Source organism: Fomitiporia mediterranea (assembly GCF_000271605.1).
Source record: "Fomitiporia mediterranea MF3/22 unplaced genomic scaffold FOMMEscaffold_16, whole genome shotgun sequence".
Lineage (NCBI taxonomy): Eukaryota > Fungi > Basidiomycota > Agaricomycetes > Hymenochaetales > Hymenochaetaceae > Fomitiporia > Fomitiporia mediterranea.
In genome coordinates, this window is record NW_006760401.1 from 571,132 (window position 1) to 584,993 (window position 13,862).

The 13,862-nt window shown below is 46.4% G+C and overlaps 6 protein-coding genes across 6 annotated transcripts; 4 read left to right on the top strand and 2 right to left on the bottom strand.

Annotated features, from left to right (window-relative positions):
* Window positions 1-402: 402 nt before the first annotated feature.
* FOMMEDRAFT_171031 (diphthamide biosynthesis protein) lies at window positions 403-2,673 on the top strand (the record flags this gene model as incomplete). Its single annotated transcript, XM_007271253.1, has 11 exons — window positions 403-576; window positions 668-774; window positions 841-918; window positions 993-1,153; window positions 1,212-1,474; window positions 1,536-1,677; window positions 1,748-1,914; window positions 1,981-2,104; window positions 2,171-2,263; window positions 2,335-2,430; window positions 2,494-2,673. The coding sequence occupies 11 exons, from the start codon at window positions 403-405 to the stop codon at window positions 2,625-2,627; spliced, it is 1,539 nt and encodes a 512-aa protein (XP_007271315.1). The 3' UTR covers window positions 2,628-2,673.
* Window positions 2,674-2,926: 253 nt separating this feature from the next.
* FOMMEDRAFT_137012 (cytoplasmic protein) lies at window positions 2,927-4,103 on the top strand (the record flags this gene model as incomplete). The annotated part of the gene is made up of 6 exons (XM_007271254.1): window positions 2,927-2,951; window positions 3,026-3,073; window positions 3,202-3,372; window positions 3,433-3,485; window positions 3,555-3,881; window positions 3,957-4,103. The coding sequence occupies 6 exons, from the start codon at window positions 2,927-2,929 to the stop codon at window positions 4,101-4,103; spliced, it is 771 nt and encodes a 256-aa protein (XP_007271316.1).
* Window positions 4,104-4,291: 188 nt separating this feature from the next.
* FOMMEDRAFT_137013 (glutathione synthase) lies at window positions 4,292-6,174 on the top strand (the record flags this gene model as incomplete). The annotated part of the gene is made up of 5 exons (XM_007271255.1): window positions 4,292-4,672; window positions 4,739-4,884; window positions 4,953-5,084; window positions 5,152-5,232; window positions 5,283-6,174. The coding sequence occupies 5 exons, from the start codon at window positions 4,292-4,294 to the stop codon at window positions 6,172-6,174; spliced, it is 1,632 nt and encodes a 543-aa protein (XP_007271317.1).
* Window positions 6,175-6,625: 451 nt separating this feature from the next.
* FOMMEDRAFT_33939 (WD40 repeat-like protein) lies at window positions 6,626-10,109 on the bottom strand (the record flags this gene model as incomplete). Its single annotated transcript, XM_007271184.1, has 3 exons — window positions 6,626-8,053; window positions 8,516-8,611; window positions 8,664-10,109. Coding segments are annotated over 3 exons (2,970 nt in total), but the record flags the coding sequence as incomplete, so codon positions are not given.
* Window positions 10,110-10,759: 650 nt separating this feature from the next.
* Window positions 10,760-11,576, bottom strand: FOMMEDRAFT_31848 (C2-domain-containing protein; the record flags this gene model as incomplete). The annotated part of the gene is made up of 4 exons (XM_007271177.1): window positions 10,760-11,091; window positions 11,142-11,275; window positions 11,330-11,483; window positions 11,537-11,576. The coding sequence occupies 4 exons, from the start codon at window positions 11,574-11,576 to the stop codon at window positions 10,760-10,762; spliced, it is 660 nt and encodes a 219-aa protein (XP_007271239.1).
* Window positions 11,577-12,157: 581 nt separating this feature from the next.
* FOMMEDRAFT_161744 (uncharacterized protein) lies at window positions 12,158-12,935 on the top strand (the record flags this gene model as incomplete). Its single annotated transcript, XM_007271256.1, has 5 exons — window positions 12,158-12,272; window positions 12,328-12,401; window positions 12,472-12,607; window positions 12,693-12,810; window positions 12,878-12,935. 5 exons carry the CDS (start codon window positions 12,158-12,160, stop codon window positions 12,933-12,935), a joined length of 501 nt encoding a protein of 166 aa, XP_007271318.1.
* Window positions 12,936-13,862: the final 927 nt, after the last annotated feature.

A 13,862-nucleotide genomic window follows, 5' to 3' on the forward strand; every position in this document is an offset into this window, starting at 1 on the left:
GCTGTCCTAAGCGCCCCAGTCAGCATAATCAATGGAACACCATTGGCCTTCAGAGATCATTTTGTGTGTACGCTAGGTTCCTAATCTTCGATATCGTTCCAAACTGCGAACATGTAGTGTATACATAGACCGGTGCGGTATACCCGTGGCCAATTCTAGAAGAGAAATGAATTATAATTGTTAATGGTCATTACCTCATTAGTGTAACCAATTGTACGGAGATTTTAGCAATGCAATCAAGTTATTGGCACATGGAGGTGAGAATACGAAGCAAGGCGAAGCACCAGAACTTGCTCGGCGGCACGGGCCGGCCCTAAGCAAATTACTTAAACACAATTTCACACGCATGAAGTCTTATACTTCCTTGGCTTGTAAAACCATCCAGGAAAGCAGCAAAGTATAATGTCCTCAACCGAAGCTCAACTACAAGCCTTCTCATCTCCTGGAGAAGATGCAATTACTAGATCTCTAGATGTCTCTTCTGAAAAAACGCCAGCTCCAGGATCGAGTAGCTTCTTTGCTTACTACGAGATTGAAAATACCGTCAGAAAGATTGAACAAGGAAACTATAAACGGGTCCGTTCGAAGTCCCGTTACTCATCTAGAAATGTCGCTTCTAATTTTTAATGCTGGTCACCGAATTCTTGATGTTTAGATTGCTTTACAGTTCCCGGACGAGCTGCTACATGACTCTGTACCAATATTCCGCACTCTCCAAGAAAGGCTGGGTCCGCAAAGAGAAGCATACGTTCTCGCTGACACGTCATATGGCAGGTGCGTGAGCTTCCTTTATCGAGTGCGGCGCGCATATATGCATGTTAATTTACTTACAAAATCAAGCTGTTGCGTTGACGAGGTTGCTGCATCACATGTGGATGCAGACGTCCTAGTACACTACGGACACGCATGTTTAAGCCAGTACGCGAAAATCCTATCACATAGCTCAATGAGGAACCTGCTATTGCTTTATTTACTTACTAATTGTGCTCTAGGACATCCCGATTGCCAATTATTTACGTCTTTGGTCAAAAGACGCTTAACGTGGAAGACTGCGTCGATAAAATCTCTACTTATCTGATGGACAATGTCGAAAATCTACGGGACACCAAGGTCCTTCATCTAAGGCATGACGTTGGCTTCACACACCTCGGTGGTATGTTACGTATTAGAACTCACAAATATCGATGGCAGCTGACTGCGATCATTGACAGACGAGCTTGCTAGGTTACTTCGGCTTGCAACGAACGATCGATACTGTATAAAATATGAACACCTGCCGGAGCAAACCATACCTAGATCTGCAGGTACAAATGACCCACATCAAGCAGGGCGTTCGGCAGCTATCAATGAACCAATTATATGCGCAGCTTCAACATCGTCAAGCGACTCCTCATTGAATAGGACTTTAATGGTTTGGGTCGGCGAGGAACCGCCAACGCTCACCAAGATCTTGATGACTTCATCTGGGAGTAATGTAGGCGCCAACAAATTCCCATCATTATGCCTGTCATTTACTCATCCATGTAATCGGGTAGGTAATTTCGTATAATCCACAGTCAGGCGTCGTCCAAGAGCAGACATACCGAACGAACAAGCTCCTGATGCGGCGATACGCAATCCTTCAAAAAGCTCGGGATGCAGACGTCTTCGGTATCCTCGTCGGCACGCTCGGAGTTGGTAAGGCCAACTCACAATTCCTACTTTGCATTACTTACAGACTCTTGAATACTTCCATTAATAAAATAAGCATCATATTTGCCTCTGATGAAATACCTCCGAGAACGTCTAAAGCGAGCACACAAAAAATCCTACACAGTCTCTGTAGGGAAGATCAATCCAGCCAAGCTTGCGAACTTCATGGAGATTGAATGTTGGGTATGGGTTGCATGTAGTGAGGGTATAGTAGATTCAAAGGTAGTACTTCGTTATCCATCGAGTGACTAATAACCCTTTTGATTTATAATTGTGCATGTTGAATAGGACTACCTTCGACCGATCATCACTCCGTACGAACTCGAGCTTGCATTGCAGCCAGAACCCGACTGGACAGGAAAATATATCTTTGATTTCGAAGAGCTTCTTGCAAAAGCGTCGCTTGATGGAGGTAATCAGAGCACCATTTTACATATCCATCTTCACTGTATAGATTTATCCCTTTGTTTAATTCCAGAAAACGAGGAGAGGAAAGAAGACGCTGACCTAGATCGACCAATGTTCTCTCTCGTCAGTGGGACGTACCGTCATGCCAAGCGATACGGTGTCGGTAAGTATATTAAGATTCTTTCATAATACAACGTGTTTATGATCAATTTAAACCCCTCCCTTGAAATCAAGGCAACGACGAGAAAGAGGAAACCGTAATAGACTCTAAAGAGCTCACAGTTCGCACGCAAGACAATGCACTAACGAAGATGGATGACAGTGCAGCAGGTAGCAATCTCTCCTGTCATTAACTATCCGAGACTTGAGCTAACAATTATTAATGATTCACAGCTCAGTTTCTTCACGCACGATCGTACCAAGGATTAGATCCTCGTTTAGGCCAAGATGCACCTAGTTTACTGGAACAAGGTCGAAGTGGGATCGCCCGTGGGTACAGTGACGATCATCGAGAATCAACTGGATAAGAAACCTCGAAACTTGAATTGACTATCAGGTTGTATTGTAGTTGCCGGTTAGGAATACAATTGTAATTTTCTTTTCTTGGTCTTGGAATGTTTGTCCTTCGACACGCATATAAGGTTTGCCTCCTTGATCTGAGTTTGAATTGAAGATCGACGCGCCCGTTCACCTTCCTTGAAAACAAATAATAATCTATCGTTGCCTCGTTCATTGGGTTCCTTGGTAGCAACTCTGTCTCTTGTTTATTATCCTCTTTCTTTGCCGCGTCCTATATCTCTTGGAATACTCTCGAATCTCAAGCACAATGGTTCTATTCTTCACTTCTACTGGTACTTGTCTCGACGTCTCGCGAATGATCTGAAGGTCACACTGATTTGGGTTTCTCCTTGGTTTGTACTATCAGCAATGGACCCGCCCGTTACGATTTACATGGGCAAGGACAAATTCGAAAGTGGGTCAGAAAATAAGCTATTATTTCGCTAATGAGATCGACTAAGACCTTTAATTCACTGCGTCGCCACATCCACACTCTTCCTAAACTCCTATTTCAATGATCGTAAATGGATACCACTTAATTAGACGAAGACCTAATCAAATATGCATGGCCACAAGACGTGTGGTTCCATGTTGACAAGCTCTCGAGTGCACATGTCTACGTACGTTTACCAGAGAGTGTACCGTCATGGGAGGGGATACCCCAGGCTGTGCTTGACGATGCAGCGCAGCTTGTCAAAGCGAACTCGATCGAAGGTAGAGCCCATTGATATCCATATTGTATGCTATATTGACCATAATGTTTGTTTGTTATAGGGAATAAGAAAGATAATCAAACGATCATATACACGCCGGCAAGTAATCTCAAAGTAAGTTTCAATAACATTATCGACAAATTATCTTGGCTGCTGAGATGCTGACTCTTGTTCTTCCGAAAGAAAACAGGTGATATGGCAGTTGGCCAGGTTTCGTTTCACAGTGACAAGAAAGTGAGTACCTTTCGTCGTTCTAGTAATATTGTTCTAGACCGATGGAGAAGAATACGTAGGTCAAACGAGGTAAGAGTCGTGCATCATCACACTCTCTCCGGTATTTTGGTGAACCATAACACCGATCCGTTGCTAGTATACGTTGAGAAGCGAGAAAACGCTATCGTGAATCGATTGAACAAGACAAAGGTCGAACGCGAGGTTGACCATGAGGCAGAACGCGTCGAACGACTTAGGAAAGAGAAAGAAGCCAGCAGAGTTTTCGCTGCTACCAAGGCAAGTTCTTATTATTCCTCACTGCCATCTTCGTTGAAGTCATTCTTATTTATTACATTCAAATTTGGTGTACAGCGAAAAGAAGCGGAGGAACTTGCAAAGCAACGAGCAGCGGAGAAAGCTGCTCGAGATTATGCGTTGTTGGACGTTGTGGACCCGGAAGACGGCGAGGCGACGAACGAGCCGAAGAGTGTACAGGAGATGATGGACGATTTCATGTAATATTTGCTTTGTATTTTTTGTCTACTTGGTTTAGTAGAAAGAGAGTGGAAAGAGATGGATAGTGTGCTTGATCAGCAGGACTGTATCATTATAAGCACAATGACATCGTCAGCAAGACGCGTACACGATAAGATGGCTGCGATAGCATATATTCTTGAGACCAGCTGCAGACCGCCAGCGTCGTCGACATGGTCAACTCATCTTTCAACTTTGCTGAGTGGCCGCCCGCACTAACCGACGCCCAACGGACACACCTCACTGAACTTGCAACGACCTACGCGCTCTCGCACGGTCTGCTCTATCTCCCTCCCAACACCGACGCTCTGCCACCCCCAGCACCGACTTCGGCCATCCATGCACCACTCTCTCTCCTCCCTGCTCCATTTCCTCGTCATCTCTTCCAGAATGCTTTACGGCTACAGAGGATATACAATGTGTTGTACGCGCGAATCGCGATGGACGAGGAGTTCCTGGATAAGGTCATGGGCGAGGAAGTCGCACCTGTTGACGAATTCACGGGCGAACTATGGAGGAGCTGGAGGAGGCTGAGGGATGAGGGGATATCTGAGGTACGCGTTGCCTTTATTTCATTAGTATTGTGGAAGAAGAGACTGAATTTAATTCGCGTGTTGTAGTCATTTCATCTGGGTATCTTCCGCTCAGACTACCTCCTCCACGCACCTCAAGACTCAGACGAGCCCGTCTCGCTCAAGCAAGTCGAGTTCAACACCATCTCGTCTTCCTTCGGTGCGCTTTCTGATCGTGCTTCGGGTTTGCACAAGTTAGTTAATAATAATAGTCATGTTTCTCTCGTTTCTCGTATATGAGTAGTGGCTAATTTCTTTTTAGATATCTATTCGCAGCGACGAACTATTTCGGAGCAAGCTCATACCTTAAGGCAGAGAACCTTCCGAAAAATAATGCGACAAGCACGGTTGTGGAGGGGTTGGCTGCTGCGCATAAGCTGTACGGGGTGAAAGAGTATGCCATTTCACACTCTGAAATCTTTATTTATCTGGGTTGGCAATTGAGTTGTCTTGCATCATAGGGCTTACGTTCTTTTTGTCGTTCAACCTGGAGAACGCAACGTGTTCGACCAACGATGGCTTGAGTATGAACTTCTCGAACGGCGCGTCTCCTTAGTCCTTTCCACCGACTATAAATTAACACAGGATGCAGACATAACATTCATGTCATCCGACAAACATTTGACGAATTCCTCGTCAGCGCAACTGTCACACCCTCCCGAATACTGCACCTCACACCTCCCTCCAATCCATCCTCACTCTCATCTCAACCAATTGAGATATCAGTAATCTACTTCCGCGCGGGCTACACTCCCAAAGACTACCCGGCACCCGCGTACTACAAACTCCGGGAAACACTGAGCCGCTCCAAGGCAATAAGCTGTCCAACATTAGCCTTACAGCTTGCGGGTGGTAAGAAAGTACAGCAGGTGTTGACAAAGGAAGGTGTACTTGAGAGGTTCCTCCAACCCTCCTCTAGGAAATTCGGACCGGAGTCATTTACATCGGAGGACTTACAATTACTACGATCCTCCTGGGTCCAGATGTTCTGCCTCTCCGACCAACCTTCCATCTCTCAACCAGATGGAATAACCCGTGCAAAACAAGAATACCAACACCTCGTACTCAAACCGCAACGCGAAGGTGGCGGGAACAACATCTACCACTCTTCCGTCCCATCATTTTTAGAGACACTAGATGAGAAAGAAAGAGCAGCCTGGATTGCTATGAGATTGATCGAGCCTCCTGCTGGAGTAGGCGGCTACCTAGTTCGTGCAGGGTCTGGTACTGCCTCCGTTAATTCCGGTGAAGGAGTGAAAAACGCACGATCGGACGTCGTGAGTGAGCTAGGTATCTTCGGTTGGGCACTCTTCGGTGGACCGGGTGGACAAGAGAAGGAAATCCTGCAAGGAAAGATCGGGAATGAGGATGAGGATGAGAGCAGAGGATGTGCATGGCTTGTGAGAACTAAAGGAAGAGAGAGTGACGAAGGCGGTGTTGCCGTTGGGTTTTCAGTTCTTGACTCTGTGCTTCTGGTGGATTGAGCAAAATAGAGCCCTTGACAAGCATACATCCGGTTCAAATTGTTCAATAATGCATGTGAAATGTATACATGCTCCATGAATCACAGTCAAACACATCTGTGAAAGTATGATGTAGCCAAATAGATGCTAATTCACATATATCGGCAACAGGGTTGTAGTATTACTAAGGTCGCTCAAAGCATTCCTGCCATCGTTCCCCAAGAGCGGCGCTGGAAAGGTCCAGTCTAGTTGAAAACGGGCAACTGAAAACTGCAGTATTCTGCGACCGCCAAAGCGTTGGGCGAATATCAGGCGGAACCCACAAAATCAACTCATCTTCGCGTCCACGTATCCATCCATCTTCACCCAACGTCCAGTCAAAGACGGGATCTATATTGACGGCAAAAGTAGGAGACAAGGTGTCAGAGCGTTGAGTGCTGTACAAGAGAGAAGCCGCCTTCCTACCTTCTACATTCCACATTCTGATTGTATGATCCCGTGATCCAGATATGATGTGTCTTCCATTAGGTGAGAATGCAACAGACACGACGAACGAAGTATGCCCTTCAAAGGGTTCGAAAATAGCCTGTCCACTCTCAGTGTCCCAAACTCTGATTGTCCTGTCATTGGAACCCGAGACGACGCGTGCCCCGTCGGGGGAGAAGGCAACTGACCGAACCGAGCTTGTATGTCCTTTTAAAGGTCCAGCCGCGACCTGTCCGCTCTCAGCGTTCCAGATCAAGACGGTTGTGTCATCAGATCCGGAAGCAACGCGTGTGCCGTTGGACGAGAATGCCACCGACCAAACCCAATCTGTATGTCCTCTCAAGGGCCCAGAGATGACTTCCCCACTTTCGCTATCCCAGATTATGATTGTTTTGTCGCCAGAGCCAGAGACAACACGTCTCCCGTCAGGCGAGAAAGCAACGGACACAACCCAGCTTTCATGCCCTCTGAAAGGACCTGAAATTGTTTCTCCACTATGGGCATCCCAGATTCGGAGCGTTTGGTCTTCTGAGCCGGACACAATACGTGTCCCATCGGACGAGAAGCAGACAGAGAAGACCTGCTCTTCGTGTCCTTTGAAAGGTCCGGAAACTATATTCCCGCGTACGGTGTCCCAGACTCGGATTGTTCGGTCGCTAGAACCGGAGGCAAGTCTCCTTCCATCCGGCGAGAAGGCAACAGATAAAACATAACTTGAGTGCCCTTTGAAGGGTCCAGATACAGCTTTCCCACTTTCAGCCTCCCAGATTCGAATCGTCGTATCATCAGAGCCAGAAGCAATGAGTCTCCCACTGGGCGAAAAAGAAACAGAAGTGACTTCATCTACGTGCCCTTCAAAATGCCCAGAAACGACATGCACACTTTCGGCATCCCAGATTCGGACTGTGCCATCTTCAGAGCCTGACACGACACGGGTTCCGTCGGGAGAAAATGCAACAGACCGTACATAGTCAGTATGCCCTTTCAAAGGCCCACAAACAACCTGACCAGTTACAACATCCCATATTCGAATAGTCCGGTCATCGGAACCAGAGACGACGCGTTTCCCATCTGGTGAGAAAGCGACAGAACAAACTTCATCATCGTGTCCTTCGAAAGGTACCGATAAACATTGTCCACTCTCCCAGATCCGAATTGTGTTGTCCGCAGCACCTGAGGCGACGCGTGTACCGTCATGAGAGAAAGCGACAGACCAGACAGCATCTACGTGACCTCCACGAGGGTCACAAATGGTTTGTCCTTTCTCAACGTTCCAGATTCGAATAGTCTCGTCGTCGGAACCTGAGACAATGTGCTTTCCATCAGGGGAGAGTGCAACAGAATTCACAGCGCCCACATGACCTTCGAGACACTTGACGGCTTGTCTACTCTCAATGTCCCAAACCATGATAGTCTTGTCAGTCGATCCAGAGAAGACATGCATCCCATCAGACGAGAAAGCAACGGATGGTACTGAGTCGGTATGTCCCTCAAGAGGCCCTGAAACGACCTGCCCATTCTCGATGTCCCAGACTCGAATTGTCTTATCCTTGGATCCGGAAGCGACGCGTGCACCGTCGGGCGAGAAAGCGACAGAGCATACGCTGCGTTCATGTCCTTCAAATGGACCAGAAATGACTCGTCCACTTTCAGTGTCCCATATTAGGACCGTTTTATCGTCAGAGGCGGAGGCGACTCGAGTACCATCAGGTGAGAATGCAACGGAATTAACCCAGTCAGTATGACCAGTGAGCACTTGCAAGAGCGGGGATCGCTGCTTCTCGCCTATTTGCTCTATTCGTATATATGACGTATCAGGTTTCAAGTAGCGCGCTATAAGCTTTGACTCCATCGATGCAAACGGGAGGACAGATACATAGATATGAGGTATGGACTCCGAGATAGGTAACGCAAATCGAGTGATTATTCTACGCGCATCTCTCAGGAACGCCAGCACTTCCGCATTACGTGACTATTGAATTTGCACATGAATTTCAGGTTAAACTGTATGTCTACGTACTCACCGAGACCCAATTTATGGCACGAAGGAACGCTGGACTAGCACTGTTGACCCTCCTCAAGAGACTCATCACCTCGAGCCAATAGAACAGACGTTCATGAAGAAACTCCGTCAGGACACCCAGCAATGCATGCGTGAATTGCAAGTCCTGCAAGTGTTGGCTCCAGAAGAGACAGGCATAGTCCAAATGTGGGGGAATCTTCGCCTTGATACGGTCGGGAAGGTCAGGGATCCGATCATTAGAGATATATGATGACTCTATGTCGCAGATATTGAACTGCAGCTTGTCCCTCATGACGTCAAAGCATCGCGAAGTGATGAACTCATTTTGAGCCTCGGGATCTATGAACCACGGGTCGCTCTTGCAATCTGGTGACAATAAATAGTCACGGAACGACGTATGGCAAAAGCGAATTGGAGTTCCAGGTGTATACACGAGGACGGACCGTAAGCGAGAAAGAGTAAGACGTGATGGTCTTTCGTCCGAATACCCAAGAAGCTCGTCGATCATATTATCGGTGAGTGGGTATTTGCCGAGAATGATAAGACCGAGTATTCGCGAAAAGCGAGTCTTGGATGCTTCGTCGTCAAACAAGATGCCTGAATCTCTAAGAACAGAGTTGTATAGATGGTTGAGCCCCGACAAGTTGTGTGACCGAGACGTCAATTCTTTCAATTTCCGAATTGGGTCATCGCAATCCACCATTTTCACCGCTGTTGATGCCCAGACAAAAAGGCCATCCGCTGCTCCTCCGAGATGGTCCATCTTCGTTTGCCAATCACCTGAGATCTGCAGTGTATTTTTCGCGAACACCTTGCGCATCTCGTAATCAATATACCGATGCACGTCATCCTTGCACGTTGTCGAGTCGTGTACTAGCTCAACGGCGCAAATGCACTCAAGTCGGGAAGAAAATGCTCGATCGATGTCTAGTTCCCTTCTGCTCGTGATGAAAAATCGGAAGTTCCTGGGAAGAGTGGGAAGTCTTTCTCGGAGGAGTTCCAGCAAGTGCTTTCGGCTGCTGCCCGTTCCACATTCATCCAGTGCGTCGAGAACAATGATGACTGGTCCCTGCATTGCCTTGCCAACCTGGACAAGAGGATCATTAATGAGTTTCGCAAACTGGGTCGACCCCGGAGCTAAAGCAATGTCGTTGTCTTGTTCAATTGCCTCGAGAACATGTCGAGCCACGGAAGAGTCGAATAAGGCTAGTTTATAAGCGAGTGTGCAGATGACAGAGCTCGGCTCACTCTTGCCTCGTTCAAAAAATAGATGAGCACCAAGACGGGATATGCCACGGAAATGTTCCGCAATTGTCGTGCTAACAGTGCTCTTGCCAGATCCTGCGACGCCGTACAGCCAGAAAATGTTCTGACTTGAATCTGACAATGCCCACTCCACGGCCCGTTCCAGTATTTCCAAGCGCGTGCCAGGGAGGCATTGCGGCCGATCAAATGCTCTCATCTTCTCTGGCTGGAGTCGATTTTCCAGAACTTGTTGTAACGTCATCAACAGCCAAAAATCACAATGATACTATTACGCACATGAGACATCGACCTTGGAAGACATTGCATCGACCTTCAATGTCAAGGCATCGACCTTTGAATAAGTCCGCGACGATACAAAAGCAACATGAACCCCAATTTCAGAGTCCATTGAGTCTTTGAGTGACCGGTACGCGTGAAGAAATTCATCGATCGTCGAGTTAGCGTCCAGCATAATCATTCGCCCTGACTTTAAATGAAGCAACTCAAGGTAAGATGATTAAATACAGACGTACTTGCAAATTTGCGTCGTGCATACTCCTGGATGAAGAGGCAACACTCATCTGTTTGTTCCAAGAGGCGCCTTATCGTGGTCTCGAGCCTTTCTGTCTTCTCTGGGAGAGATTCAGTTTGATCAATAAACCCGAACGCATCCTTCATAACATGTGCGAGCTCAACAATTTTCTTGTCAACTTCAAATTGGTGCTCGACGGCCTGCAGATGATGTCAAGCCGAGAGTCGAATGCTATGCTCTTGAACACACCTTGTACAGCGCCGAGGCCACTTGCCATGCGAAGATGACATACGGATGCACCTAGTACGTCTAAACATCATCTACATAATTAAAGGCTTTTGAAAGCTTACTTGTGACAACGCGTCCATGGCACGGACAAACACGTCAAGTTTCGAAACGAGGGTTCCCACAGAGTCGTACAAATCAGCGTGACCTTGAAAATAATTCGTGGCAGCATCAACTGATGTAACAAGGGCCGAATCGGTAGCAACCGCTGAAGTCGGAATATCACTGTTTTGGATTGCTTGTTCAACATCATCGATGTTACGGCTAGCTCCTGTCATCGCGTCCACGGCTTCTAGACGCAAGTGAAGGACTGCAGTGCATTCTATCGATGCTGCATCGCGGGCCATATTAAGGCGAAGCTCCGTTTCTGGCAGTCTAATTAATACATCAGAGATATATGAAAACCTATCCACACACCTTTGCCATGAGTGCAGTTACTTAATAAGTCAGAGAGTTCCACTTCGATCTCGCCCACACACTTGTCCTTCCATGACGAATCATGCCGAACTTGAACGTTAAACTTTGTCCTTCTCACGTGGCCTGTAGGCGGTCTGCAGACGTGCGATTAGGAGGAGACCTTTTATCGAACCGAAAGCTCTACTCACAGATCAAATGAAAGTGATTCATCCCACCTAGGAGATAGATTTCTCTTGACGGTCCTGGTACGTCTCTTAACGTTGTTGAATTCGGCCTGAACATATAGATTTGGCAGTCTTCTGTGATTGGTTGGATCCCATTTTATGTCGGAAGCACGAATGACTGCAGAGCCCATCAACGTGATGTAAAATAGGTGAGACAAGAGGAAAGTATACCTGTCAGGGAGAGGCGAGAAGCTGTTGAGGTAGAGGTCATGGCGTGATGGAGGAGGGAACTGTCCTCCGCTTATCGAAGGTCCTCTGGTTCTAAAAATAGACTTCGCAAACGCCCATAGTAGGTGGATATAAACAGAGCATTGACCATGGGCCCTCCGCATGCCTGATGTTCGATTCCTTTTGTGTCAGCACATGAATCGATAGAATGTTGATTGACACTCATTTACCAGTGCTGATCAAGGTCAGGTGGGAGGAGAAGAGAATGGCAAAGGTCACCGGGAATCCTGTACAGTGGACTAGAAGCAGCAGAGCTTGGTTGCCTGAAAAGGGTTATTTATGAAGAGAGATGTTCAGAGATACTTTGACCTGCCACTCAATGGCGGGCTTGCACAACCTGTGTTTGCAGCGCTGATTCACTGCTAAAGGCCAGGTTAACTGGTTACAGTATTTCGTGTCTTCTAGGATTAGGAGAAAGTGACAGACTATCAGCGTGCTTGATCAAAGCGATTGAATCATTATGAATGCAACTACACTGTTAGCAGGAAACGTGTACAAAATAAGATGTACAGACTACGTTAGAGATCTAAATGCTCTAACACGTGCCTTCCCTGCACCGCCAGCATGCACCTCCGCGGCCCTCAGCCATCCATGCATGTCGCCTCCCTGCCCCGTTTCCTCGCCGTCTCTTCCGAAATGTTTTACGATTACAATCATTACAGAGGATATGCAACGTGTTGTACGCGCGAACCGCGATGGACGAAGAGCACTTAGATAAAGTTATGGACAAGGAGGTGCACCTATTGATAAGTCTACGGGCGAGCTTTGGAAGAGCTGGAAGACGATGAGGGATGAATGGATATCTGAGGTACGTATTGCCTTTATTTCAATGGTGTTTGTGGACAATGAAACTGAAATGAGGCTGCGTGTTTGTGTAGCCATTTCATCTGGGTGTTTTCCACTCGGACTACCTCCTCCACGCACCAGAAGACTTGGACGAACCCCTCTCGCTCAAGCACGTTGAATTTAATGCCATCTCGTCTTCCTTTGGTGTGCTTTCTGATCGTGCTTCGGGTATGCACAAGGTCGTTAATAGTCATACTCCTCTCATTTCTCGTATATGAGTAGTGGCCGACTTCTTTTTAATATCTTCTCGCAGCGACGGTTTACTTCAACGTAAGCCCATATTTGCAGGCGGAAAATTTTCCGTGGAACAATGCAACGAGTGTAGTTGCGGAAGGCTTAGATGCTGCGCATAAGCTGTACGGGGTGAAAGAGTATGCTATTTCACTCTCCGAAATCTTTACTTATCTGGGTTGGCAATTGAGTCGTCTTGCATTGCAGGGCTTTCGTCCTTTTTGTCGTACAGTATGGAGAGCGCAACGTGGTTGACCAACCATAGCTTTAGTACGAACTTCTCGGACGGTAGACCCATTCATATACAGTGAAACCTGTCATTAAGCATGACCCACTGTGGACAGGTGAGGCCATGCTTAATAAGAGGTTATGCTTGTTGACAGTAGCTTAAGTAAAGTAATAAAATTTCCTTATTTGTAGTACATAACTCAATAATACATTGTCTACTTAAAAAACAACTGAATATCAGTCTGTTCAAGAGAAATATTTATTTTCTTCTGTAGGTTTCTTGTAAGCTTTGGAAAAAGTGCTCTAGCCTCAGTAAACTCAGCACCAATCTCACTCTGAAAGAGTGCATTAAGCTTTGAAAGCAATTGGACAGCCTCTGCATAGCTTTTGATGCTTCAACTTTGGTGCTTTGCCATGGGCTGGATCCTTTGGTAGAGATGTATCATCAACTGTACTCGTTTGTGGATGAATACCAGTGGAAGCATGGATATCTGGAAGTGGAGCTGAGAGATTGACAGGGGAAGCTTCTCTAGAATAAGTGAAAACAATTTCACTAGCATCCTTGAGTGTTCCATCTGGGTTCTGTGTACATCCAAGCTCCTCAGACATGATGAATGATAAGTTTTAATAGTGGTTTTTATTACATTACACATTTATTTTACAAAATGGTAGTGCTCTGCACTGTAGCGTAATTTACAGATACGCCTGCAGCGTATACGCTTACGCACCGTATCGTAAGAGAAAATTTTAGCTGAAAATACAGGCGTATTTTTACGCGCGTATGCGTATACCATAAGTAAAAAATTTCCGTATACGCCGTATACGAGTATACGGTATTACTAAGCATATTCTCTAATTAAATACTAAGTTTGAGTTTCTAAACCTCATTTACTTTACTTATTTATATACCAAATCATTTTAATACTATATAACAACCTTGTTTAACTTAAAAAGTACTAGTATG